This window comes from Fundulus heteroclitus, chromosome 3 (genome assembly GCF_011125445.2).
Source record: "Fundulus heteroclitus isolate FHET01 chromosome 3, MU-UCD_Fhet_4.1, whole genome shotgun sequence".
NCBI lineage: Eukaryota > Metazoa > Chordata > Actinopteri > Cyprinodontiformes > Fundulidae > Fundulus > Fundulus heteroclitus.
Window position 1 is genome coordinate 10368537 of NC_046363.1, and position 27661 is coordinate 10396197.

The 27661-nt window shown below is 38.9% G+C and overlaps 1 protein-coding gene across 1 annotated transcript; it reads right to left on the reverse strand.

The window, feature by feature from the left end:
- On the reverse strand, nt 1-27341 carry LOC105933371 (galanin receptor type 1). The gene is made up of 3 exons (XM_012872863.3): nt 25727-27341; nt 25566-25631; nt 1-1851 (listed from the first exon to the last, which is right to left on the reverse strand). Exons 1-3 carry the CDS (start codon nt 26393-26395, stop codon nt 1531-1533), a joined length of 1056 nt encoding a protein of 351 aa, XP_012728317.2. The 5' UTR covers nt 26396-27341; the 3' UTR covers nt 1-1530.
- Between the last annotated feature and the right edge of the window lie 320 nt (nt 27342-27661).

Consider the following 27661-nt stretch of genomic DNA (forward strand, 5'->3'; position numbering starts at 1 on the left):
GATTAAAGTCTGATATGGAGTGAAATTGAACGTCTGAGAGAAACCATCAAGCAGTTTGGCTGCAGTTCGCCACTTTACCATCTGCATCACCAATTTACCCTATCTCCAAAATGAACGTGCACAAGCGTCAGAGCTATCATGAGGGCTGCACATTTTCCAATCAAGTTTTTTGGTAGACTTTTGCGTGGAAAGTGACGTACGCCCATTTTAAGCTCATTTCTGTGTTTACGCAAGCTTTATAAATGAGACACCTGGTGCTTAGATTTTGGAGGTAGACAGCTGCATGGCTAGTTTTCGTCTACAGACAGTGCTCAAGACCCCACCTAGTGGTGAAATTTCGCTTATTGCTACTTTAACATTATCTTTTTTTTTTCCTGCATTAATTTTCCAAACTACCTGCAGTCTTTTTTTTGTAAACAAAGTAAATGTCGAGCAGTGATCGACAGTGTGCTGAAACAGGTAAGGACATAGCGCTGTCTTCATACAGTCCAAGAGAACTCCTCTCACAGCATAATTCTCACTGCCGTTCTGTTAAAGGGACTTTAATCGCCTAGTTTAACCTTTGATGCAAATCTTTGGTGATTTCGAAAAACTGTGCAATACCTTGAGATGGATAACTAGTGCATGCCTAGTGCATAGCATGCCGATGTATAAGTAGGATATAACCAAAGTTGCTTATTTTGTTTAATAACATAAGTATAGAGCTGTTTAATAGAAAATGTCACCTTACATTAATGTGGATGTAATGAACTTGATCTTAGTATTCAGTAATTCAGTTATTGCCACTGTGTGATTCCGATTAGCAACTATATTTAATATACAACCTGAAGAAAACAACATGCATGGAAACTTCTTTGTGACAGATGAAGCTTTTACTATTTCAGATTCCTGAATTCTGCAATTCCTGTTGTTTTTCCTTTTTTTTTTTTTTTTTTTTTTAAGAAACAGAGTTATTCTGACGTCTTAAACATGCACACCAGCTTTCCAGAACAGTGTCTCTATTGCCCCATTATGATACATATGAACTTTTAACTCAACAAGACTCCAACCATAAATTATAACAGTTCTACAAATGGCATGAAAGTACAAAAGGAAAAAAAAAGACCATTTGTTCTTCAGACACAATAAAGACACTCAAAACTTGTTCCACAGCAGCAGGTGGTTATGCCTCAAGTTGGTGTAAAGCAAAGTTGTACGAGATACATTGATACCTAATAAGTCAGAGGGTTAAATAACCTCATAGTTGAATGTTATACCAATATAAATACATCATGATGTGACATTTAATTATCTGTCGTGATGAATCACTAGAGTTTTAGACATTGCACACTCTTCTTGTGAGCAGACTGAGATCCTTCTAGCTCGCTACACTTCAGTCCAGGTGCAAGGACTCACACTTGTGAAACAATCAGCAATACCGACCCTGATTATAATACAAACCAGCTCATGTCTGATGATTTAGTCAATCCGTCTCGTAGTGAGTTGCGGTGTCTTGGCTCAAAACGTGTTCATGCAACCAGGCACAAGCAATCAAACATTGGTGCAGTTAGTCGAGGGTGGAGTGTCTGCCTTGCTGCGGATCTCCTTTATGTCGTTGAGCGGGCAGTCACCGCTGCCAATCTGGCATTTAAAGACTTGCTTGTACGCCTTCCTGAAGTTCTCCGACAAGAAGGCGTAGATGACAGGATTCACCGAGGAGTTGCTGTACGCCAGACAGTGTGCGGCCACTCGGAACACGAAGGAGGCCTGGGTCAGTGGAAAGGTGCCGAACTCCACCCAGAGATGCACAACGTGATGTGGGAGCCAGGACAGGCAGAACACCACCACCACCACCAGCACTGTCTGAGCAGTCTGGGAGAACATACAGGAAGAAGAGAGAGAATTTGTAAGGGCTCTCAGGTAAATAATGATATTTACAGTTTTTATTTCAGCTCAGAGTCTGTTTGGGAATAAAACAGCCTTTTCACAGGTTGCAAAATGTTATCTGGTGCTACTTTGCAATATCAAGCCAATACTTTTTTGTAAGATACAACAACTAGGGCTGGCATTTTGTCGTACCATTTTATTGTTATTGTGAAAATTTCTTATTATGATGAGAATGTGGTTTTATCTTGACAACGATAAATTTCAATTAGTAATGTCTGAAAATCGGCAAAACTGCCGGTATTGTTATTTTCTACGCTGTTGGTATCTTCAGAGCATCAATAAATGTCAATAAATTCAAAAACATGATTAAATGCCGTTCCTGTGTGCAGTTTAGTGATAAAAATATTTTTTGTGCAACTTGCGGCCTGATGAAACTTATTTAGAATTTTGTTTTAATATACGTTACATTAATAAGTGTGACTTTAAGGACAGTATTTATATTTATGGGGTTATAATGAAGTCACTGCCACCGGGTTACCTAAAAAGACCACAAGAAGCTGGTAATAGTGTTTTATCATCACTTTTTTCGTTATCACAACTGTGTCACAACGGTACCACAACATAATGTGATACAATTTAAAGACCATATCGCCCACCTCTAACAACAAACATTTTTAAGACTCAAAATATCCTGCAGTATATTGAGATGAACCATTGAGAATCTGACATTTCACATACGTTCAACATGTTGCACTCCTCTGACCGAGCCTATTGAAGGCCTACATGCAGATGTGCTTTAGAATGCAGAAACATGCAATGGGTAGGATTCTGCAGTTGTTACACATTATTTGTTTCAATTTTTACTGGTGTCAATCAGACCTGACCACTGCTAGACCTGTAAATTCACAAAATCACTAATGCAGAACCTTTTGGACAACACACACGAGGCTAAAAGATCTCAAAAGGCAACACATCCGGACCCGGTCTGATGAAATTCTAAAACAGATTAAATACTAAGACCTTGACATTTATCAGTCTGCAAAGTGTTTTAAAGAGGCATGTCTGAGGCTTTGGGACCTATTTAAATCTCAGGGAAAGCCGATATCCAAACTTAGAGAAAATGTGTAACAGCGTTGAACCTTCCCAGAACTGCTCCAGCCTACCAATGTAACTTCATGAGCACACCAACAACTCATCCAGAAGGTTACAGAACAAACTAGAACCTAAGCAAAGACACTGCATGCCAAAGTTGCTTCAGTTGAAGTCAATGTTACAACTATATTACAAAAACGAACATCCTGGGGAAAACTGCCTCCATAAGAACGTTCCGAGGCCAAAGCCACAGCTGACCACGAAGAACACAAAGACCTGTTTCACATTCCACAAAAAATGATCATGATGATCCTTTAAGGCCGTAAACTCATTGCAAGGTGTGTAACCTGTTACAGCTGGTGTAAAACACGACATATCAGAGAAGTAACATCACAATAGGGACTGCTTTATTACTTCAAGATGATGATGTGACAAAATGCATTGGTTCTGTTCTCTTATTGTTTGTGACCATTAAGGTCGAGCCCACCCGGGTTGTGCAGCAGGACAATGATTGACTGTTTTAATTATTTTTGTTCACGGTACAAATTACACAGTACACAGTTAAGAATCCAGAGAGAAACCACCAATTTGTTCATAGCCGGTACCAGGAGAGGAACCACTGGGCAGGTTGTAGGTGGCCTCCCGGGCTGAACAACAGCTGCGTGTCAAGATATTCCCCACAGGGCAGAGTCAGAGAGAGGGGTATCAGGTCCAAATACAGCTCGAAGAAAGATTCGACACAAGGGTTTGGTTTTGGATCAAAGGGAAGAATCTTCTTTTCAGTTCTATTGTGTTGCTCCAGGGATGGCTATTAGTTTGGTCTTTTGAAATGTTCATTCCAGAGATATTTTACTTTAACCCTTAGATTTTCATGTCTTGTCTTGTTCCATATTTGTATTCAAGCACAGAAAACAGTGTGATTGCTAATAAGATCATATTTGCTTCTATAGTTCAAATATGCCGTAATTATTTGATTTAAACTGAAACATCAATATTGTGATTCTTGTAAAAAAATATATCTTTAAATTAAGTGATAAGGAAAATACCCCAAGAATGATTTTTGGTGGATAAAAGAAATAACATATTGACTGTGACTGATGAGATGTTGGATACATAAATATGTTCTTTGTAGTCATTATCATTTACAACAGAGGGAAAGTTACAAGAGAAAATACTCTAATCATATTCCTCAGGTGTATTGAACTGTTTTCTTCAAGGCCCTTTTTTTGTTTGATGTGCACAGAGCCGGCGATCCAGCTTTCCCTCAAAGCCTTGCAACAATATAAAGGCAGGAATCTAAATTTTGTTTCTTCTTTCTCTTGTTAGCTCTGTTTGGGTCTGCAGACTTTGAGAAAAACAACTTTCCTGCCCTACATGCCAGCAGCTAGTGACTGTGGCACTGCTGCTTTGTAATGAGGCCGTAACACAGCTACCGGTGGACAATCAAGCCGTAACAGTTAGCCAAACAATAAAAGATGGATTTTAAAGCTGCAGGGGAGCAGACCCCTCTGTGGGTTTCTTCTGATCACCCAGCTTCAACACATCATTTAACTCTTCACTGACCAGCACCACATCATTTACTATCATATTGATAGTAAATGATGTGGTGATCTTCCGCAGATCCAGATATGCAGTCCTCCTGCATGGGGAATAGGGGGTAAACCATAGTTGTTGGCGTAGAGAAAATAATGGTAAAAATGGTCTATAATTCCACATGAGTGTAGCAGGAGTGTAAGTCAGGTTTAGGTATCTTGTGTGCAGCAGTACTGCTCGCCTTGGCTTTAGAAAGTGGTTATTCAAGCTAATATTCCCTTTCCATCATCGCAAAGCAGTTTGACCTTTTTCATTTTACTCCTGACATAAAAAAGGGCATTTTTCTCCACACAGATGTGGCTCACTCAGTGTTCTGTGTTTTTTGGACCGTTTTCTCTAAACTGTGTGAAAATCCAGGTAGTCTTTGGAATACTTGGGCTACGTTCACACTGCAGCCTGAAGTGACCCAATTCCGATTTTTTTGCCCATACGTGACCTGGATCTGATCTTTTCATGACAGTCTGAACAACACAGATCAGATTTTTTCTAATGCGACCCAGGCCACTTGGATATGTGGTCCTGAATCCGATACGTATCTGATCATTTCAAATGCGACCTGTGTCTGTACGGCCGGGTCGCATTTATCCGACCTGTACGTCACCGATACTCGACAAACGTCACTATTCTGCGTCCTGCTATGCAGAAGCGGGAAGAAAAACGACACCCATAGCGGACTACAATGAGGAGAGCAGTCAATGGACGGAAAGCTGTGGTTAAAAAATAAATGAATGATCGCAAAATGTGCGGCAGCATTATAATCCATGTTTACTTCCGCAAACACTGAGGACGCTTGCTACGTGTGACGTCATGGCGTCCTCGAGTGCGCATGCGGGACACTTCGGTTGAACGCATTCAGTTCACACAGGAGATCACATACAAGTCGCATATATTTGGAAATGTGAACGACCACGCAAAAACATCTGATTTCACAAAAAAATCGGAATTGAGCGTTAAGACCTGCAGTGTGAACGTAGCCTTAGACCCGTGGTACCAACAACCATGGTGGCAGTCAAAGTCACTCAAACCCGCTTTCTTCCCCACTCTGATGCTCGGCTGAAGCAGGTCATCTTCACCCCGTCTAGATGCCTAAATGACAGACGTTCAAACATCTGAGTACCAAATAAAGTTCCCGGGTCATTCTACCAGTACTATACGGGTACTGGGTTTTTTCACCTTTAATTCTATTTAGGCCTTTTAGCATGGCTTTACTTTCAGCTGAAATATTTTATTCTGCAGATTGTGAGTAGCTGCCTAAACCTGTTTAGAATATTTAAGAATATTTTTATTTAGATGCATTTCAATGACTAACATAGTCTTTAAAGTAAATTGAGGGGGCCACCACCTCAGCGGTGTGGTGGCTGAATGCATTTAGAGCACGGCGCTTGCGTCCTCGGAAGGGTGCAAGTTCCCCGTTTAAAATCCAGCAGACTGCCACTCTGGGTCCCTGAGCCCCAGGATGCTCCCTAGGCAACGTACAGTGGCAGCCCCCTGCTCCCTAAGGGGTGAGTTAAATGCAGAGCAAACATTTCATTAGAATATACAAAGTTGCAATGACAATAAAGGTGATTATGAATACCAAGCAAATCGGCCAGATAAACAAGTTTTTTTCCCTCTCTTTTGCTCTGTAAGCTTTTGAAATAAATCTTTTATTGTCTGTCCTTGCTTATATTTCAGCGCATGTCTCAGTCCTTCGCCTCTGCTTCCCGTCATTTCTTATCGCTTTATTTTGGGTCGCTGTCTCCCAGGAAAACTAAACAATAATAACATTTATTTCTTAATGCCTATGTAATGTGATGTGACATGCTTCCCCAAATTCCCTGGTTGCTGCCTCCTTTGTGCGCCCAACGCTGGATCAGACAATGAAGAGAGATAAGAGAGAATGACGGGCTGAATGATGCAGAGACACAGAAGCAGCACAGCAAGAGGAGAGGCAATCAGAGTAAAAAAGAGAAGTCAAAGCCACCTGTACCAAAATCTGGTAGTTTTTTCTTTATTCGACATGACTTTTTAGTTTATTCACTGTCTAATCTATACAGTTCTATCAAGCTTTGTGTTAGTTTTGGCTTTATGCACCTGTGTTCCAATCCTGCAAGTCCATCAAGACGGCTCTTAAGAGTGGATTCATTCCAAAGTCGCAGTAAAGAACCCACCAAATATTTAGAGGCCAGTGCCAGGGAAGACAGAGACCTTAACCTGATGCACAGCTGGGTATGTGGATAGTCGGCACTGGCAGCGTCACAAACAGAATTATTGCAATTGCACCAACTGAGGTCAAAATTTGTTTCCTAGAGAGATCTGACACCAGGGTCTGATTTGAGATAAAAAATAAGGCTGCTTTTATCACTTATCATGGAGGCCAAATGTTCCTCAGCTGATAAAAAGGTGCCAGACAGTTTATTCTCCGTCTTTCCTCTCCAAACATCCCTTTAAGTCAGCCTATAAATTTATAACTCAAAACGATGCGTGCACCTTCTTCAGAAAGAAAGATTGATTTTCTCGATTTAATTTGACAGTCAGGTGGTACTTTGAACATAATTTCTCAGTTTCCTTAAAAATCTTTAGAAGTGCAAAGGGTGCTCATGAAGACCTTCTTTGACTCTGTGTGGTGTCATCAGCCATCCTCTTTGGTGTGGTCTGTTGGAGCAGCAGCTTATCTGTAGCTGAGAGGATGAGGCTGGATAAACTCAGGAGGAAGGCCAGCTCTGTCCTGGGATGCTGTTAGGCTTTATAATCTCTGCTGCTCACAACAAACTCGGTAAGTGTTTACAACATACTAACGGTTGCACAGGTTCTGACCAATGAGAGATCATGAGTCATTTACACTGTCTCTGATGCTAATGTCCATTAGCATGTGTTTTAGTTACTGTGGATGTTGCTTGTACAATGATGTATATTGTATATCGTTCTTATAACGTTATAAATCGGCTGTTGTATTTACGCAACACTGCTACATTTCCTATGTTTAACTTGAATATTTCATTTTTATCTCAATATACCATATTATCAATAATTGTGCCACACTACCTCTGTTTTTATTTTACTATAATTTTATTTTCACCTCTCTGATATGTTTATTCTCTGTACCTTTAGAACTAACTTTAGATTAGCTTGGTTTTCATTACTGATTGGGTGTGTAACTCCATCTATGTGTTTTTGCCACTGTCACACCCAAATGTCCCTATTGCGGGACACTAAAGGAGTTTTCTATCTTATCTTTTTACATTTTAGTTGCCAGTTTGTTCATGCTAGGTTTTTATTTTTTTTCCTAAATACCCTTCAGATATTTTTTATTGTATGGATGGATATGGATGGATGGATATATATATATATATATATATATATATATATATATATATATATATATATATATATATATATATATATATATATATATATATATATATAAAATTGTGTTACCCATGAGTCACTAAAGCTATTTTCTTTTTCCTACAGCTAAAAAACTCCAGTCAAAGTATTTTCAGAACAGGATATTACCAAAGATATTTCAAGTTCCTTGAAAATAACAGCAAAGTAGCGCTTTAATTAGAGGCTGTGACATAGATATAAACTGCAACATCTGTAGTCAGAGGTCGTGTACCACCTCATATTGTCACGGTGCTGAAGCCATGCAGAAGACTGAGGGGGTGCCAATTTCTCTTTTAACTGGCAAGCAAAGCAACGAGATAAATCTTTTTTCCAGGAGGAAATGACTGAGTTCCTTTTCCTTCTCGGGTGTTTGCAGAGTATTCTTACAGACTGTGCCACCCTGGGAGGTGAGCCACAACATCAGCCATATCAAAAGCCCACACTGACTGTATTTATGTTAATGTATTCACAAAAGCTAGTTACTAAAATATCCAACAAGCAAGTCAAGGAGAAATGCAGAGAGTTTTTAAAGTCTCCTGCTTGCAGGTTTAGTAGTTGCTTTTACACACATCTCAATGCACCGACAATAACGTCATACATTCATAATTAGAGGAGACGAAGACATAAACAATTTCATTTAAAAGGACAAGTGGTAAATGCTAGAAGTTGTATGGCTGTCATAAAAGCTCAAGGCTAAAACTGAGAAATGCTAATTCAAATCTACCCACTACCTGCATCCTCTTCTTTTTTCTAGAGTTGTAAAAAGATGGATTTAATTGACAGTTGATTAGTTCTCTGAGAGCTTGACAACTACTAAAAAGGTTCATTTTTTATGTCATAACAAATGCATGTCAATGAAAAGCCAAGAGACAGCCTGGTATTTAAGGGGGAAAAAAAACCTTAGGGCAATGTTCAAAACAACCTTTTATGTCTGGTTTAATAGTCCAATAAGTAAGCACATGAGACACATCATATGAAGAATGTCATGAATTTTGGGTCCCAATATGTCAGCCTTGAAAAAAGTTGAAGCTTTAGGCTAGGATCTTAGGATTTAAGGGCAGATCATATTTAATAAAGGGGAGTCTGATGTAAGAGAATGAAAATAACGTCATTCGTTACCTCCTACAGCCTAGAGATAAAGCATATCTCAGAGAAACAGGCAGCCACAAGTTTCATATAACTACGACACAGGGTGCAGCATTATGCTCAGCCTGCTATTCTGTAATAGCTCCCATTTTAAACTGCTTGTGTAGTTAATATACACTCCATATGCATTGCTTTGCTTATGTTGAGAAACATTAGCAAAGAATGTCATGGTCTCACAAAAGGTTCTTTCTTTGCTTTGACTATACACAAAAAAAGTATAGTCAGCTGTCTGAGTAACCGCTGACTCTCCTTGGCCAAAAATCAGACTAGGTTGTGTCTGAGATTTTAACAATTTTAAAATTGGTTATTTATTGTTCATACTGAGCCCGGTTCTGCCGGAGGTTTTTTTTTTCCCGTTAATGGGTGGTTTTTCTTCCCACTGTCGCTTCATGCTTGCTCAGTATGAGGGATTGCAGCAAAGCCATGTACAATGCAGATGACTCTTTTTGTGGCTCTACGGTTCCCCAGGAGTGAATGTTGCTTGTCGGGACTTTGATGCAATCAACTGGTTTCCTTATATAGGAAATTTTTGACCAATCTGTATAATCTGACCCAATCTGTATAATATGATTGAACTTGACTTTGTAAAGTGCCTTGAGATGACATGTTTCATGATTTGGCGCTATATAAATAAAATTGAATTGAAATTGAATTGAATTATTGTGTTTTGCTCTGTGTGGAGTTTAATTTAATAGGCTTCTACCATGCCACTGAGCCTTCATGCTACACAATTTGTTTTTGCGTTGTGCTTTTTAAGTAGCAAATGAATTGAATGTTTAACCACCGATAGCTTAGTAGCGTGAGCTCACTGTGGTTATCTGCATTTACCCTTCATCTGTTCACACTAAACTGCATAAAATATGCCTGCACAGTCCTGAAAACATGCTAACCCATGGATCCATTACACCAGGTAAATCTAAAAGCTAATATATTCTTTGTTAGCCGCACCCTAACAGGATGTGACCTCATCAGGCCCTCAGTCCATTTGTTGGCCATCTTGTGAGTCCGAAACGTTGTTTGGTTGTGTAACCGCATAAGAAAAATATTCACTGGGGGTAAACACAACATTGAGAATCAATTGTTCAAAAGGTTTCTACAGCAAAAAATATTAATAAGACCTTATTTTATTAAAATTATATTTTATTTTCCCTTCTGCTTTACACTGTTACTGTGGCGTCTCTGCATTTGGGGCCAGTGTATGGAGGACCAAGTCTTCCAGATCTAAAAATAAATATAGAAATAAATAAATGCTCAATAAATAAATAAGCATACAATTAATTGCCACCAAATTAATAAATGTAGGTAGAAATTAAATTATACAGTGAGACATAAATGTATATATCTCTTTTAATTAGCTTATTCTTTTATTCGCCTTTGTAATAATTACCTTATTTATTTATTGTGCGTTATAATCTTCAACTTTATTTATTAATTACTTATATTTTTTAAGTATTTATTTTTGTGCATGTTATAATATTTTTGTCTGTTTTATTCTTCCTTTGTATTTTTTTACCCTATATATTTCTGTGATGCTATTTATTTCTGCCTGTCGCTTTTACATTTCTGCCTGTCCTTTTTACATTTCTGTATGCATTTCTGCCTCATTATGCAAATGAGGAGGGGGGGTGTCTTAAGGGCTCAACTTCTTCCCATTGGTTGGTTAGCATTTTACTGCGTCAGTCAAATCTACATGGCTTTTCCCCGCACTAAAGAATTGTTTAGTAATGTCAAACTCAGCAGTCAGACGTTCAGTGTCCAACCTCTTAAGGAACGCTGTTAATAGACCGGAAGAATTAGAACGCTGTACATTTGGGATTTGAATGTTTTTCTGAGGTTTCAGATTCGGTTTTTCCAGATCAGTAACTCATCGGCGGATGATTTTTTTTACAAAACAGACACCTCTCCGCAACCACAGCAAGGCAGCCACTGAGCTACAACCATAGTTTCCTCAAAACGAGTCTCCCATCGCGCTGGGTGAATTACATTGGACCCTATGCAGAGCTCGCTTGATAAGAAAATACTGTAGTTGATTATAAAAGGCACAATATGAATTATCAGATTCACATCCAGGCAATAAAAAGCACTACATATTATCATTATTCTATCCATGTTGGTCTAATTTGTGAAGGAGGCGGAGTTTCATCAAGCCGATCCAACATTTCCCCATCAGCTGCAACACTTGGGGTTCACGCTGCGTCTTTATGCATGATCCAGCACCGCAGTGAAGTTGGTTTGAATTTGGATATTGGACATTACAGGTCCGCGCAGTCAGCGGGATCTAGCTCATGGTTAATCCGGTTGAGGGACTCCGACTTCGGCCAGCGTCTCTCAGCTGCTCCCTCCTCCCACACGCGGTGGTGCAGTTAGAGACCGTCAAAAAACTTTTGAACCAAGCTCTCTTGAGAAATAAAAATCAATAAATGTATTATCTTGTGACCAGCTAAGATAAAGTAATATAAATTGATGCCAATAGATAAAAATCTGTAAGGCACACTTGTTTTTATTAATTTTTAAGCTATTTTCAATTTTCAAGACAAAAATTTGGACTTTTCTTCAATAGCTTCCAGGTCATGTGACCCACTCACTCAAATTCTTTGTGAAATTGTTCTACTACTTCAGCCAACTATTGTCTTTGAATAAATCTTAAAAATTGAAAATAGCTTAAAATGGAATAAAAACAAGGGTGCCTTACAGATGTTATTTAGTGGCATGATTTTATATTAGTTTTGTTATAGGTGGTCACAAAATACGGAATTTATTGATTTTTGTTTCTCAAGAGTGCTTGGTTCAAAGGTTTTTTGGCGGTCCCTAAATGCACCACGCGTGTGGGAGGAGGGAGCAGCTGAGAGACGCTGGCCGAAATCGGAGCCCCTCAACCGGATCAACCATGAGCTAGATCCTGTTGACTCCGTGGAGTCAACGGGACTTTTATAATCAACTACAGTATTTTCTTATCAAGCGAGCTCTGCATAGGGTCCAATGTAATTCACCCAGCGCGATGGGAGACTCGTTCTGAGGAAACTATGGTTGTAGCTCAGTGGCTGCCTTGCTGTGGTTGCGGAGAGGTGTCTGTTTTGTAGAAGAAATCATCCGCCTATGAGTTACTGATCTGGAAAAACCGAATCTGAAACCACAGAAAAACATTCAAATCCCAAATGTACAGCGTTCTAACTCTTCCAGTCTATTAGCAGCTTCCCTTAAGAGGTCGGACACTGAACGTCTGACTGCTAAGTTTGACATTACTTAACAATGCTTTAGTGCGGGGAAAAGCCATGTAGATTTGACCGATGCAGTAAAATGCTAACCAACCAATGGGAAGAAGTTGAGCCCTTAAGACACAGCCCCTCCTCATTTGCATAATGAGGCAGAAATGCATACAGAAATGTAAAAAGGACAGGCAGAAATGTAAAAGCGACAGGCAGAAATAAATAGCATCACAGAAATATATAGGGTAAAAAAATACAATGGAAGAATAAAACAGACAAAAATATTATAACATGCACAAAAATAAATACTTAAAAAATATAAGTAATTAATAAATAAAGTTGAAGATTATAACGCACAATAAATAAATAAGGTAATTATTACAAAGGCGAATAAAAGAATAAGCTAATTAAAAGAGATATATACATTTATGTCTCACTGTATAATTTAATTTCTACCTACATTTATTAATTTGGTGGCAATTAATTGTATGCTTATTTATTTATTGAGCATTTATTTATTTCTATATTTATTTTTAGATCTGGAAGACTTGGTCCTCCATACCAGTGAGGCCCGAACCCACCAGCTCTATAAAGAACAATCATGTTCCACTGATTATTGTGAAAATAGAGTAATGTATAAATTACCGATTCCCTTACCAATATAACTCTGTAAGAAACATTTGTGTCCTTGGGATGTTTGCAGGAACTCTACTACCAGTTCCAGACATGCTGTGGAGGTGGAACAACCATTGTTATGTTCCTTTACGGTGCAGAGTGCTGTAACATAGTAAAACAAAATTTACACCCCTCTTTAATCATCCAGAATTACCCAGACAGAATAAAATGTCTCTGCTTGGGAAGTAATCAGTGAATTAAACGCATGCTCAGCAGTCTTTGAAGTTGCTTTCACTTTTATGAAACTCGTGGAGAATGTCCGAAACATGCAACATGCTGTCATATTATTATTTTATCAGGCTCCTTTCTACATACTCCTAATCCATCCAGCCATCCTCCATTTTCTATACCTGCTTATCCATGCAGGGCACACCGTTCTACGAGGATACATGACTCAAAGTATATAGAAGTATGTAACAAATTGTAAAATAACTCAAAATATCTAGTATATTTTAGCTTTTTCTTTTGGCCAAGTCTACTATGCTTACCCAGAACCAGAACCAAACATGGAGAAGCAGCATTTAGTTATTATTATTATTATTATTAGTTATTATGCTCCACTTATCTGGAACAAACTCTCAGAAGACTGTAAAAGTGCTGAAGCCCAGACTTACTTTAAATCAAGGTTGAAAACGTATTTGTTTAGTGTTGCCTTTAAATGTTAATGTTTAATTTAAACTGAAACATCATTAGATTAGTTTGTAGACCAACCTATCCTGATCTACTACTACTTTTTCACTGCAATGTACTCTTTTTTTTCTGTGTTCTGTTCATGAACAGCACTTTAAATTGTGTTATTACTTAAATGAGCAATACAAATAAACTTGCTTTGCCTTGTAGATTGTTAAAATCATAGCTTTATAACACTTTTACATCTTTATTCCAGCAACCTTCAATATGTTTCGTGGCAGGATTGGATACAGAATTTGTATTGTTGGGCTACTTTTTGGCATATTTAAATATGAACTCAAGAAACCTGACTTTTGAGTAAAAATATACCAAAGCAGAAAGCCTTTCAGAAACAATATTCTGCATTCGCACTGCAGGTCCTGATGCTCAATTCATATTTTTTGCTCAAATCTGATTTTTTTGAGGTAGCCGTTCATACTATTATTAAATGCGCCCGGCATCAGAACTCTGTCTGAATAAACCGCAAAGGGACCCACATGCAGCAGATAACAGAAGGAGAAGTCACAGAGCAGCGCACTGTTTGCAGAAGTAATGATGAATGTAATTGTTTCTGGAAGTGTTCAATAAAGTTTGGTTCAAAAACAATCTCAAAAAGAAAAAAAGATGCAAATACAGGCTGGCATTTCTCTTTGTTATTATTAAAAAGCCAATGCGCCATGGGAGCCGACAATATTAAGACCACATCATAGAAAGACCAAATAACGTAAGAAAAAAGCAGCACAGCTTTTAATTGTGTAAACGTGTAGTGAGAGACAGGAGAGCGACATGAAAGATGGATAAAATACGACATGGCCATTCAGACTGCGGACACTGATACGTATCCAAATTAGTACCACATATGGAAGTGACACAGATCAGATTTTTTGGAGGGTGAAAAGATCAGAATTGGGCCGTTCACACTGGCATGAAAAAGATGGATATAGGTCACATAAGGCCAAAAACAGCGGATTTGTGTTGCATTTCGCTGCATTTTGAATGTAGCCTTAGTTTCAAACATATGTTACTGATTCTGGCACAAAGGTTGAACCAAGTCAGACAAAGAAACATCTATGGAAGTTGGTGATCTAAATAAGCTGGTATTGAGCCTGACATAAATGATCAAAAATGTTGTCTCCGTCTATGTCTTCTCTTTGAAACCGTTTTAAACGTGTACAAGAACAATGTTTTACGCTGTGGGGTTTTTCTAATCGTCTCGGCACAGCATTTTCTAACACAGAGAAGTGGCGATTTGATTTTCTAAGTGTCACTTGATCTAAGTAACGCCATTGCATTGTGAAAAAGGCTAACCAAAAATGCCACAGTCTTGGGTGGAATTTGCAATGAGCAAGTTATATCAAGTCAGTATATGAAGGCACTCTTGTAAAGGTCAACTAGAAGGAAGAAGGTAGAGGGTCTCACGCTGAGGCAGAGTCAGATAGTTCACCCTCAAGAAGTATGTCAAAGCTGGTTGCAGTACTTAGGAGAGGAGAAAGCGTTTGAGTGTGAAGTCTACCTTTTACTGAGTCAGGTCAAATATTAAATCTTTATAATAAAATAGATGTTTGCACAAATCTTTGAAAAACAGAAGCTGAGACCAAAACAACACTTTATAAGCTTTTAAAACATCTAAACATTCACTTCCAGAGAGGCATTTGCAGGTACAGTGTCTTGAAAAAGTATTTGTATTGTAAGGAAAATTCTACGTGTTCTTCGTCTTTTTAGCAAATCATCCATTAGATAGGTCAGGGACAAAGTTGTTGAGGAGTATAAAGCAGGGTTAGTAAAAAAAAAACTACAAGCTTCAAAGATCTCACAGAGGGATGATCAATCCATAGCATGAAAATGGGAATAGTTTATCATAACTGATGAATCGGAATTGAAGAGCTTTGATCAAAGCGGCCCTTGATAACTCTGTCAGAGCTGCTGAGAGCCACAGCTCAGATGGGAAAATATGTTGATAGAACACATAGTAGATCAAATCTGGTCTTTATTTAAGAGTGGTAGCAAGAACGCTATTAGAAGTCATGTTTGCTGTTGTCCACAAACTATATAGGGGACACTGCACACTTGTGGAAGAACATGCTCTGGTCAGATGGAACCAAAATATCATTTATAAAAATACATGATACAGGATGAAGAAAACCGTTTAAAGGCGGCAAAAGGTTTAAGACCGGGATTAGAGACCACCTTTCAGCAGGACGACAGCTGTAAACATACTGCCAGAGCTAAGCTTGAACAAAGCGCACACAGGCTAAGTCAAACCGTACCCTGGTCAGAGTCCAGGCCTAAGTCTGACTGAAAAGTCTGACAATGTCCATCCAATCAAACTTATTTTAAGCTATTTTCCAAAGACAACTTGGCAAAATATTCAGTCTCTGGATGTGTACAGCTGATATTGACTCAGAAGGACGGAATATAAACGCACGTGACAACATTGCATACGATTTTCATTTATTTTAAAAATGCATCATTTCCTTCCACTTTACAATTATGAGCTACTTTGTGATTGGCTGAAGCAAAAGATCTCTATACGCTCCATTGAAGTTTGAGGCTGAAATGGGAATAAATTTGAAAAGGTTGGAAGCCGAAACTTGAAAGATCAGGAAGTACTGCCAACTTTATACATGGTTTGCTTGGATAATCTACAACACATTACTATCTTCACCTTTGCTCTCTGGGAACCAAGAGTTAGTTTGCTAATAACGTCATCCCTTAGTAAAAAAACAAACAAACAAGCATTTCACCTGTTGCCAAAAGCAGCTGACTGATACTGGAAAGTGTTGAAAAAGTGACTTAGACTACGTTCACACTGCAGGCCTTAATGCTCAATTCTGATTTTTTTTGTGAAATCTGATTTTTTTTTGCGTGGTCGTTCACGTTGCCAAATATATTGCGATTTGTATGTGATCTCCTGTGTGAACTGAATTCAAACAACCTAAGTGTCCCACATGCGCAGTTGAGGACGAGCTGCCAAAAAAAAGGGAGGTGTTTACCTTAGAAGGAAATATCTTCATATGGTAGAATATATCAGCCTGTTAGCGTTCAGCATTGTATTCTAACAATTTAAGTTAAAAACTGAATCCAGTGCTTGTTTTATTATGGCAAATGACATTAAAATGATGAATTTTCAGAAATGTTTAGCAACATAATGTGTTAAGCTTATTTTGAAGCTTCATATGTTGTTTTGAACCGCAACATCTGCTTCAAGCTACTTTACGATTCACTGAGAAGCTACTTGATACATTCATAAGGGATAATAACACTCAGCTTAGGAGAGCGATGAAGTATGGCCTCTGAAGTCTCAGCTGTCCCCCTCTCGTTTTACAGATACTACTAGACAATTTCGGGCTAACTTGGCCAAATATTAATTTCCTCATTATCCATACCCATCTGTGTGCTCCATCTGGAAGTCTGGGTCGCTGAAAAACAAGCACCGAGTGCTGCTGATCCCGGCTGTTTGTTGAGCCCTCTGATACAACACAGAGACAGCAATAAAACATTATAGTTCACCTAGGTAATTATGTCTGAACTGTCGGAAGGGTTTTAGTCTCTCACTAACACACCATTTCTGTGTCTCTTTGATGTGTGGTTATCCAAACAGCACTGGGAAAGACCTTGTTCTTTCCAGCTGTCGTTCACATTAGGCTTCACAGAGCTCACCGTGAGCTGACGAGACTTTTTCCATCCATAAAAATGATTGGTTAAATTATTTCGCCCCTCAACTTCCCATGTAAACAATTTCATTTGTCTTTGATTTAATTCTTTTGCTTTTTTGACATGTAAAGTCACACTTTAATACAGCAGATGAAAGGAAAACATAAAAGCCATCTCTGATGGATAAGTAACAGCACACACCCTGTGTCAGGGTGAGTTTTTCATAAAACAAAAAAAAAATTGGAACAAAAGGAATAGTTCTTTTTGGAAAAAGCTTTAAAGAGCAGGAAGTACAAGATTGCAGGATCTGATTTTGCTTCTAAAGTTATCTTTTTTTGCTCAATGTTGCTATTAAATCTTAATAACTTAATATTATTTTTTTAAACCTATCATGGTCTCTACAATATGATGATATTTCAAGCACCATGGCAGCGGAGAGTGAAAAAAGTAAATTTATTATATTTAATCACAACATAGTTTTCCTCCTGCAGCTACATTGCTCCACATATTTTAAAATATTTTTCTTTTCCATTTTGAAATAATCTGCATCTGTCTGTATGATTGCATTGAAAACAAATGTAATACCTGTACCGTTCCAACAGGAGGCGATATGATTTACATTAAACACATCAAAACTCAAAAGTAGAAGCTTAGCAGCATGAACATTCTCCCAAAACAATTGTAATTTATTTTCTCTGACAGTTTTGCCTGTCCTCTCAGTTATTAAGCTATCCAGCTCATACTGGATGTACTTTGGGAAGTGAGGACAAATAAAGAAAAAAAGGTTAGGATAGGTTAATTTAGTTTCTAGCACAGAGGAGAGAGATAAAGGGCAGAGTGCTCATTGTTTTTAATTATCACTGAATATCAAGTCCATACGTATATTCTAATCAGTTTTAGTCACAAAAACTCAATCTGCATGTGGGATGAAGGTGCAGATGACGTGGAATAGGCCGTAATACCCATTTGCCCTCCGTGGGTTCTATTTCATTTGGTTCTATAAAAAGCAAAGGTGACAGTTCCTCTGGTAGCCATCTTCTGTCAGCACCTACATATAGTACAATAAAGTAGCAGTAAGCAGGATTTAGTGCCCTCTAGGGGTGTAACATCTTGTGATATTAAAACACCACAATATTTGTGAAAATAAAGTCTTTCTTGTGGCTACTTATCCAGTTGCTGCGAACATGTGACTTCATCTGGTGAATTAACACTAGGAAATAAAGTAGACCTTTAACCTGCATGTTTATTTTTGGCTTTTATTTTGAAGTAGAACCAGTAGTTCTTGAGTGGCCCTATTTGTTTGTTCAGCAGCATTTTGGGTGCTGAGTAGAAGAAAAAAAAACTGTATTAGAGTGATAGGGATTTTGTAAGCATTGTGAATATCAATGTTGGTTAATAATGGTGACATTGATAGCTGTGTCTTAGACTACTCTGCACTAATCTAAATGGCTATTTTAAGGTGTATTTTAAGGAATCTGGAATGCATTTGATAATCTCTTGCTTAAAATCCAAAATACTTAGCATAGTTAAACCTAAAATGGATAATCCTACACTGATCATATTGTTTAAAACACAGTTTGACAAAAGTGAAACTTTTTATTATATTTATTCAAAGTTTATTGACATACGTGAATTATTTTATGCCATAGCCACATTCATCAAATTGCACTCACGGATGTACCAACACTAATACACAGCTCAGTAGGCAACTTGGAATTAAGTGCCTTGCCCAGGGGCACATTCTCATGTGACAGGGGGAACCTACAACATTCCGATTGCAAGGTGACTACTCTACCAAAGATCCAAAAACTGAGCCAAAGACGCCTACTTGGGAGAAGGCTCACACATATGTAGATATAAACTGTGTTCAAAGCTTTTACATAAAGGGATTTCTTCTTCATCATCACTAATCCTATTAAACTGCAATTTTGGCCTGTTGTACTTCAGATATATGTTTAATTTTAATAAGAAACAAACCAACTGCTTTGATATCTAAAACTTACTAAAAGGATCAGATCACATTTACACAGGAGATGAACCATAATGCTGATTATTCACCCAGAGTCACCCCAGTGTGTTGCTGTCAAAAGCAAGGCTCACTTTACTTCCTTTTTTTTTTTCAACCACTGGCTGTTTGAAGGGCGCAACACAAAGTCAGTGAAGGTTATTAGCTAGAGTGAGATCTGACTTTGAGTCATCACTGGACCTTTGACTTCATAAATACGGCAGTTTGTTTTCCCTGGGAAGAGTTTTCCCTGCAGCACTTTTTTGCCCAGTTTTACACAAAATCTGCCACTTGGGAGTTTTCGCGAGTTGGCTTTCTAACCATGAGGAACATCTATCTGGAAAGGCTTAAAGAGTGAAACGAATCTGTGACTAATATCTGATTCCCCCAAAAAACCCACCTGCAGGCACACTTTAAATGATACAAATGGCTAAAAGACAACATCTGATTTGTTTGCTTCCTGCATGTTCATGATTCGTTTTTCATTGATTCTCCAAAGAGTCTGTGATGCCTTACTGCGCATTATTCTTCTAGAATAACACACAGGACAAAAACAAGAAGCACATTTTGGGAGACACATTTTGTTTGAAGAGGCTACAACTGCATAAAATATAGCTTTAAAAGGAGGAACAGCCCAATTTGACAGTGTATAAATATCCTCTGCTGTTGATACTTTGTGGAAACAGTCCCCCGCTGACACAGACAACGCTCTAACACCACATCTCATCTCAGAAATGTATTTATTACAGTTGAGCTTTAATGCACCGATGCCAACTATTTATCTCAAAGCCTTCTAATATTCCCTCTGTGCATTCTCTCTGCTCTGCACTCAATGAGCACCGTAAATCACAAGAATATCTGACATTCCTACCTCGCCTCCCTGTTATTTTGAGCCTCATGCAAGTAAAGCATGTTTGCAAAGAAGTATGCAATCATATCAAAGCACATTTACATTCTCATCAACTCCCCCTCTCGAGGCACTTTTGAAGTCTGCAAACCCCGGATTGATGGCACTGGTTGGCTACCAGATGTGTGCTGTTACGCCAAAGAGCTGTGAAGCGAACGGCCATCCGAGAAATAGATCAGCAGTCAAGCAGCCAATGGCAGATAACTGACCCTCGGTGGAGCTACAGTAATGACCTCCACCATGAATAATGAGGGCGTGGGACAGCTAACAGGAAGCAAATCCGCAATTATACTCCCTTTTTGAGCTCTAAAAAAAACAAAAAGTTATTTCCTTTGCAGGATTGTATGTTTAGAGGTGTAAAAGTACTACCAGTAGCGGGCGTGGTATATTATGCTTTTAAGAGAGCCCCTTCTGCTATGACAACCAAACACACAACCCTCCCCCCAATATTTGATTGTGTTTCAACAAACTTTTGTTGGGATTAGGGTAATGGCTAGAACAAGTATGTACAATTTTAACATCTGCATGCAATTCAGACTCCTAACAAACATCTGCAGGAATACTCCTTTGCTCTGGCACCAAATCTTCCAACCACCAATCAATCTTTGGCATCATCAACCACCTGTGTGGTGCACATGGAATCTTCTTACAATTATTCTTATTCTGAGCACACTACAGGGGGTACTCGTTCCCATGGACTTGACATGCAATTAAAGCTAAAGAAAACAGGCGCTGGACATTTTGCCCCTTTTATACCATTGTGGTTTTATTTCATTTTTTTTTCCTTTTTTAGGCACGAAATGCAATTGCAATCTGCAACAAATGTTTTGAAGAAACAATGGATCAATTTCTAGGCATCTAGAGGACCGTGAAATACTTTTTTTGGCTTCAAGTTCTGGGTGGATCCTCTTATCTATTGGTTGTCTCAATCATTGTGATGCGCTCGCCTAACACCAGTGTGCGTGCTCGTTCCTTGTTAGTTTCCACTTGCTAGCTAGTGTTTATGTAACCAGTTAGCTTCTGTGTTAGGCGTTCATTGTTGTTCCGCTGCTCTCACGTATACGTTGAAAATGGCCAAGAGTCACAAGAAGCAAACTGTCTTACAAGTTTATGAGAAGAAGAAGAAGGCATCATAATAAAAAAAACAAGACCAAAGTGTATTTGGGAAATTCTTTCACATGATCCCCCTGAGAAGCAGAAGAGCTGGTAAGATGGTCTTGCACATGGGCAGTTTCTTACCTACATTTCAGGAAAATTGCCACAATACCTTTAAGTTACAGTTCTACAGTCTACTTAAAGTCCACATTAAGGAAATAAAGTTATAACACTATATATATTCTTTAGGAGTTCACAGTTATTTCTGTTTTTTTATTCGGGGCTTCATATTTCTCATGTGTGAACCAGCCCAAACCAGGATGGTCAACAAAACACATGGAAATAACATGTAAGACAACATTTTTAGAACATTCTCTGATATTGATTTAAATTATAACAAAAATGTGTAATTTTTTTATGAAGGTTTATTTCCATAAATAGCATTTAGGTGCATGGGTACAAAATGGGTTTTTTATCTAGTAAAAAACAGAAGCGGAAAGCAGTGGATGGGTGGTAGATAGAAGTGCAAATTGGCAAAGAAGCAAATTGACCTGGAGCTATAATGAACTGATTAGGTGTGCAAGTGACATTTTTTTTATTATTATTATTTTTATTATTATTACACATGTCACCCAACAGACTGTACCAGTGCACCTGGGGTAGAAGGCCATGTCATCCCAAATGAAAATTGCCAATGATTACAGAATCTCACAGAGACATATCTGTAGCTCTCTAAGTATGTGCCGGGCAGCCCAGAACTGTACAGTTTCCACAGGGCAATTAACTCTGACACCCACTTTTATTCAAGCCATCTCCACGGAAGTGTGGAGATATTGATTGATGTGCTGGTATTAAATCCTGTTCTTTCATCATAATCAATACTAATAAAGATCCACTCAATCATTGTCTTAGCATCTGTGTTTGATTATTTGGAGAGGGGAGGGAGGGGGGGGGGTCAGCTTCACATGTAACAAATTTACTGGTCACACTGGTTTGTGCTACACTCAGAAAATCTTTAACAGAATATCTTTAATACACAATTTGAGATTTATGAAGCTATCCGTCGTGTACGTCCGTGTGACCATCTGCCACTAAAGGGGCTTATCCCATCCCTGCCCATCCCCACCGCCAGAGCAGCGTAGCGTAGAAGAAAAAATGGCAAAATGGAAAAATGGTGAATAGCACGTCCAGCAGATCGAAACATTTTCTTGCTAACAGCATTACAAAGTTATGAGTCACTTAATTCTTCACTAGACATGTTTTAGCGAAAGATGATGTTGTTTCACTTTGTATATATATACTTTGCAAATATGCACATATGGAGGGGTGGGTGAGAAGGGGAGGGGAAAGGGGGGGGGGCAGGTTGCAGCTGGGGTGAAGGTAGAGAGAGGCGTGGTTTGATACACATCTTGTTTTGGTCTACAGACAGTCCTCAACACAGCACCTAGTTGTACAATGCTGGTTATTGCTTCTTTAAAGATATATGATATTTCTATTGTGAAACAAGCAATACATTGGGCAAAATAACAGAAAACGTCAGAGTGCATACAGTAACTATACACGCACTGATCTCTAGTATACACTGGAGTGCTAATAGCCCACTGTTAGAGCGAGTCGCTGTGAAGCCACCAGCCGCCATATTGGTACTCCCTATTTTCCCCCAGTAACTAGGGAATATGTGAGCTACAGCATCGAATAACGAGGATTTTCTCATGTTCAGGGGGGGCTTAAAACTTTTAAAATGTTAAATGTCATATACTTTTATGTTATGTTCTAAAACTATCAAGTACAGAGAAAGTCATGTGCTGAAATATTTTGCATGTTATATATATATATATATATATATATATATATATATATATATATATATATATATATATATATATATAACATTTCTAAATATATAAATAACAATATACAAAAACATATATTTACATATTTATATATATATATATATACATATACATATACATATATACATGCACAAATATTTATATATACATATGTATATATATTCAATATGAATAACATGTAAAATATTTCAGCACCTAATTTCCTAGTAGTTGATAGTGTTAGTACATCCACTGACTGCAGAATTACCTGTGAAACGTTTTCACACAGCCAGAAAACTGCTTGTTGTTGCAACCAAATCCTATGGGATTATGTGAGGGAGTAGCAAGATGGCGGCAAGTGACTTCAGTTTTTCGGGCAAATCAGCAATCCAGTGTATAATAGAGATCAGTGTATACACCCCCCTAAAAGGCAGTACTTTATAGAGGCACCTCTTGCAGATCAGTCTCTCTGAGCTGACCACATCTCTCCACTGGGATTTTTGTCCATTCCTCAAGTCAAAACTGCTCTAGTCCCCTTCACGTTGGATGGTTTTAGCTTGTGAACAGAGATCTTCAAATCTAACCACAGATTCTCAATTGGATTGAGGTCTGGACTTTGACTTGGCCTTCCCAAGACGTTTATATGTTTATCCCTAAACCGTTGCTTTAGCAGTATACTCCGGGTCATTGTCTTGCTGGAAAGTGAACCTCCGTCCAAGTCTCAAATCACAAGCAGACTGTTTTGTTCATGAATACCCCTGCATTTAGCACCAGCCATCCTTCCCTCAGCTCCAATCAGTTTTCCAGTCCCTGCTACTGAAAAACATCCCCCCAGCATGATGCTGCCATGACCATGTTTTACTGTGAGGATAGTGCTCTTGGAGTGATGGGTGGAATATGTTGGGTTTGCATCTGACATAGCGTCTTAATTGTTTGCTGAAAGGATACATTTCAGACTCATTTGACCAGAACACCTTCCTCCATCCATTTAGGGAGTAGCCTGTGTACCTTTTGGCAAACTCAAACCATGTCTTCTTATTTAATGACTATTTTCTGGCCATTCTTCCATAAAGCCCAGCTCTATGGAGTGTAGGTCTGTGAGTTCTGGTTTGGCAGACCTTTCTTGGTAAGTTTGTTGTTGCACCATTTAAAGATGATGAATTGGATGGTGCTGTGGGGGAACATCAAAGATTTAGACTTTTTTTTTTTACAACCCCACCCTGACTTGTACTTCTCAACAACATTGTCCTTGATTTCTTTTGTCTCCATGGTGTGATGCCTCTTGCTTAATGGTGATGCAGCCTCGGAGGACTTTCGGAAAAGTTCTGCTTATACTGACAGATCATGTAATTGCACACAGGTGGACTTCATTAATTAAGTGACTTTTGAAGATAATTGGTTGCAATTTTGTAGGAGCTTCATACTAAAGGAGGTGGATATAAATTGTCATATGCCATTTTTAAGGTATTTTTCATTCTTCTTTTTAACATGCATATCTCTCGTTGCACTTTACCAACTTAGACTATTTTATTTGCATTGACTAAGACTAAAAAAACATTTAATCTGCAGGTTGGAATGTAAAAAAGGTAAAATGTCAAGGAGGGTGAATACTTTTTCAAGACAATATATGTCCATTCATTGTCAATAAATGCTTATCTATCTATCTATCTATCTATCTATCTATCTATCTATCTATCTATCTATCTATCTATCTATCTATCTATCTATCTATCTATCTATCTATCTATCTATCTATCTATCTATCTATCTACATAGTGGTGGGTGTATGTGGGGTGATAAGTGGAGGAGCTCACCCAGGGCACAATTAAAACAGGAACAGCCACTGTATGAGGTTATAATTAACCCAGTGCACAGAAATTACTTTGAGCACCAAGTAACAAACTCATTAATTTGTTTCCTGAAATGTATTCACTGTTTGGAGCGGCTTGCTGTAGTGGAGGACTGTGGTGGTTCCTGCATGAATGCTTCCCTAGGCAGACACCTCCATCTGAACGTTATTTTTGTGTTTCTTCACAATATGATTTCAAAACCTTCACAATATTTAAAGTGTTTCAAACCATCTCTGTTAACCACTAAAAAAAATAAAGTCTGCATTGCTGTACTGCCATATTTCCTTTAGGTTTCCTTTACTGTGAGCAACACTAGGGGGTAGGGGGATGTTTCAGTAAATGGACATAGGAAAATAGCACCAGGATTGTACTGAAACAACTATTTCCCCCTGGGATTATTAAAGTATGTCTGATTCTGATTCTGAAAAGTGGTCCAAACAACTTAGTGACTTATCTTTTTATAATGTTCATGGTGCCACACCCCCCAGGCTGTATCACCCCCTGGGCAGACAGCCATGTCTCTCTTATCAAAAACGAGCAGGAGGAGGAGGTGGGCTGCTAATAAATCCCAAAATATACTCAAATAAACTCATTTAATAGGCTACTTACCTTTTTCTTTGAAGCCTCCGACTTTTTGGACATATTTCTTAGTTTTTTGTGCAAGTGATTTATCACCTGTAAACAAGAAAGGAGACACTAAATATACTGCTTTTGGTTGGTCAATAGTTTTTTTTATGCAAACTGACTGACCCCTGAGCAGCTTTCTTTACCTTTGCGTAACAGAAGGAAATCAGCAGCAGGGGCAAGATATAACCAAAAACAAACGTGCACACCACGTAGACCTTCTTCTGGTTCTGATCCGGCCACACTTCCCAGCAGAAAGTTGCGTTATTCCCCCCGTGGAAGATGTTCTGGTAGTGCATGATGGGCGCTGCCATGGCCAGGGAGAGGATCCAGATCACCACCACGCCGATCAGAGCGTGCCTCGCCACGCGGATCGAGGACGACTTTCTGGAGTGCACGATGGCGATGTACCGGTCCACGGACATGGCAGACAGCGTGAAGATGCTCACCAGCATGGACACGGTGAAGAAGTAGTGGATGAATTTGCAGATGAAGGCGCCCAGAACCCAGGTGTTCATCATGTAGATGGTGGACTGGAAGGGGATGCAGAAGAGCAGGTAGGAGAGGTCGGCGATGCTCAGGTTGAGGATGAAGATGTTGGTGGTGCTGCGCGGTTTGCCGGGCTTGCTCCGGGCGAGCACGGTTATTACCATTGAGTTCCCCACAACGCCTAATGTGAAGATCACCAAAAACACCAACAGCGTGACGAGGTTATCCATGCCGATCCCGAATAAACGCGTCTTCTCCTCATCCTCTTCCAGCATGGTGAGGTTCCACGGCTCTCCCGGGAGCCACACGGACTCTGACAAGTTCATGATAGATTTTGTTTTCCCCTCCCTCCTTCACGCCACCGGCTCCAGATGCGTCTCCATGAGCGCTTCTGCTGTGTTTCTCCACTTCAAATCAAACCCTGCGCTTTACTTTTGAACAGAACTTTAAAAGTCGCAGGTAAATAAAGCGATATTCCACGGCTGAGCAGTTTTCTGTGCAGCATCAACCATCTGCTGCCGCCGGCTGCACCTTGGAGAGCCTCCGTCTCCTGTTGCGCACCGGACTCGTCTGCGCGCTCCGATCGCGCCGCTTCAGTCTGTCTCCCGATTCCCAGCATCTGGACCTGGTCTCTTCGTTTTAAATTAGGGGGGCTGGGCTGGGCCATCAGCGTCAGCGCCTATACCACCAACCATGAAATGCTGGTGAAGGGACTAGGCAGGCGCTGGGGAGGGGGCAGAAAAGAAAGAAGAAGACATACTTGTTTTAATGCAATTTATTCTTCTCATTTCTGAATCAATCCGTGTATAATTTAGATCCCAGCGGTCATTGTCATTTTCTCAGGCAGACCCAGGCGCAAGAGGCACAGAAGATGTTATGCCTTGAGCGCAAAAAAACAAAACAAAAAACTTTTACAATAATGTGATTCAAAAGTTGGGCCACAAACGACTTAGTGAAGCTTTACTGCCTTCATAATGAAAAGGAAGAAAAGAAAAGAAAACATGCCCCACAGCTTTTGTAAAATCACTCATGCTCTGTTTACTGGAAATTAAGCTATCAACGTGAATTAACCTGAATCATTTAACACAAACTGTGGCTCACTTTTTTGAGTAAAAATTCTTTTTTAATCAAAGTACTTTAAAATGTGCTAAAGTGGAAGAAAAACTAACACACTTTTCATGCTTTGTAACTAATTAAGTTCATGTATTTTATTGAAATATTTAGTGTATTCAACCTCCCATCGAATTAAAACTTTTGCAGCTTGTCTTTTGGGAATTGTCTCTACACTCAAAAAGGTGAACCAGTTCAGTTGTCCACTTCATGTTAACATTTCATTTTTAGTTAACACACAAAAAAATTGTAATGTTTACTAGAAAACAATCAATTTAAACGAACAAACATGTGTTAACTGAAAGTTAAATGTCAACATGAAGGGGACAAATGTCCTGGTTCACTATTTTGAGTGTAACAGGTTTCCACATTGAGACAGTGACATTTTTACCCACTCGTCTTTACAATAAGGCTCAAGCTCAGACAGGTTTGATTAAGAGTATCTGCGAACATAAGTTTTTTAAGTCTTACCACAGAGCCTT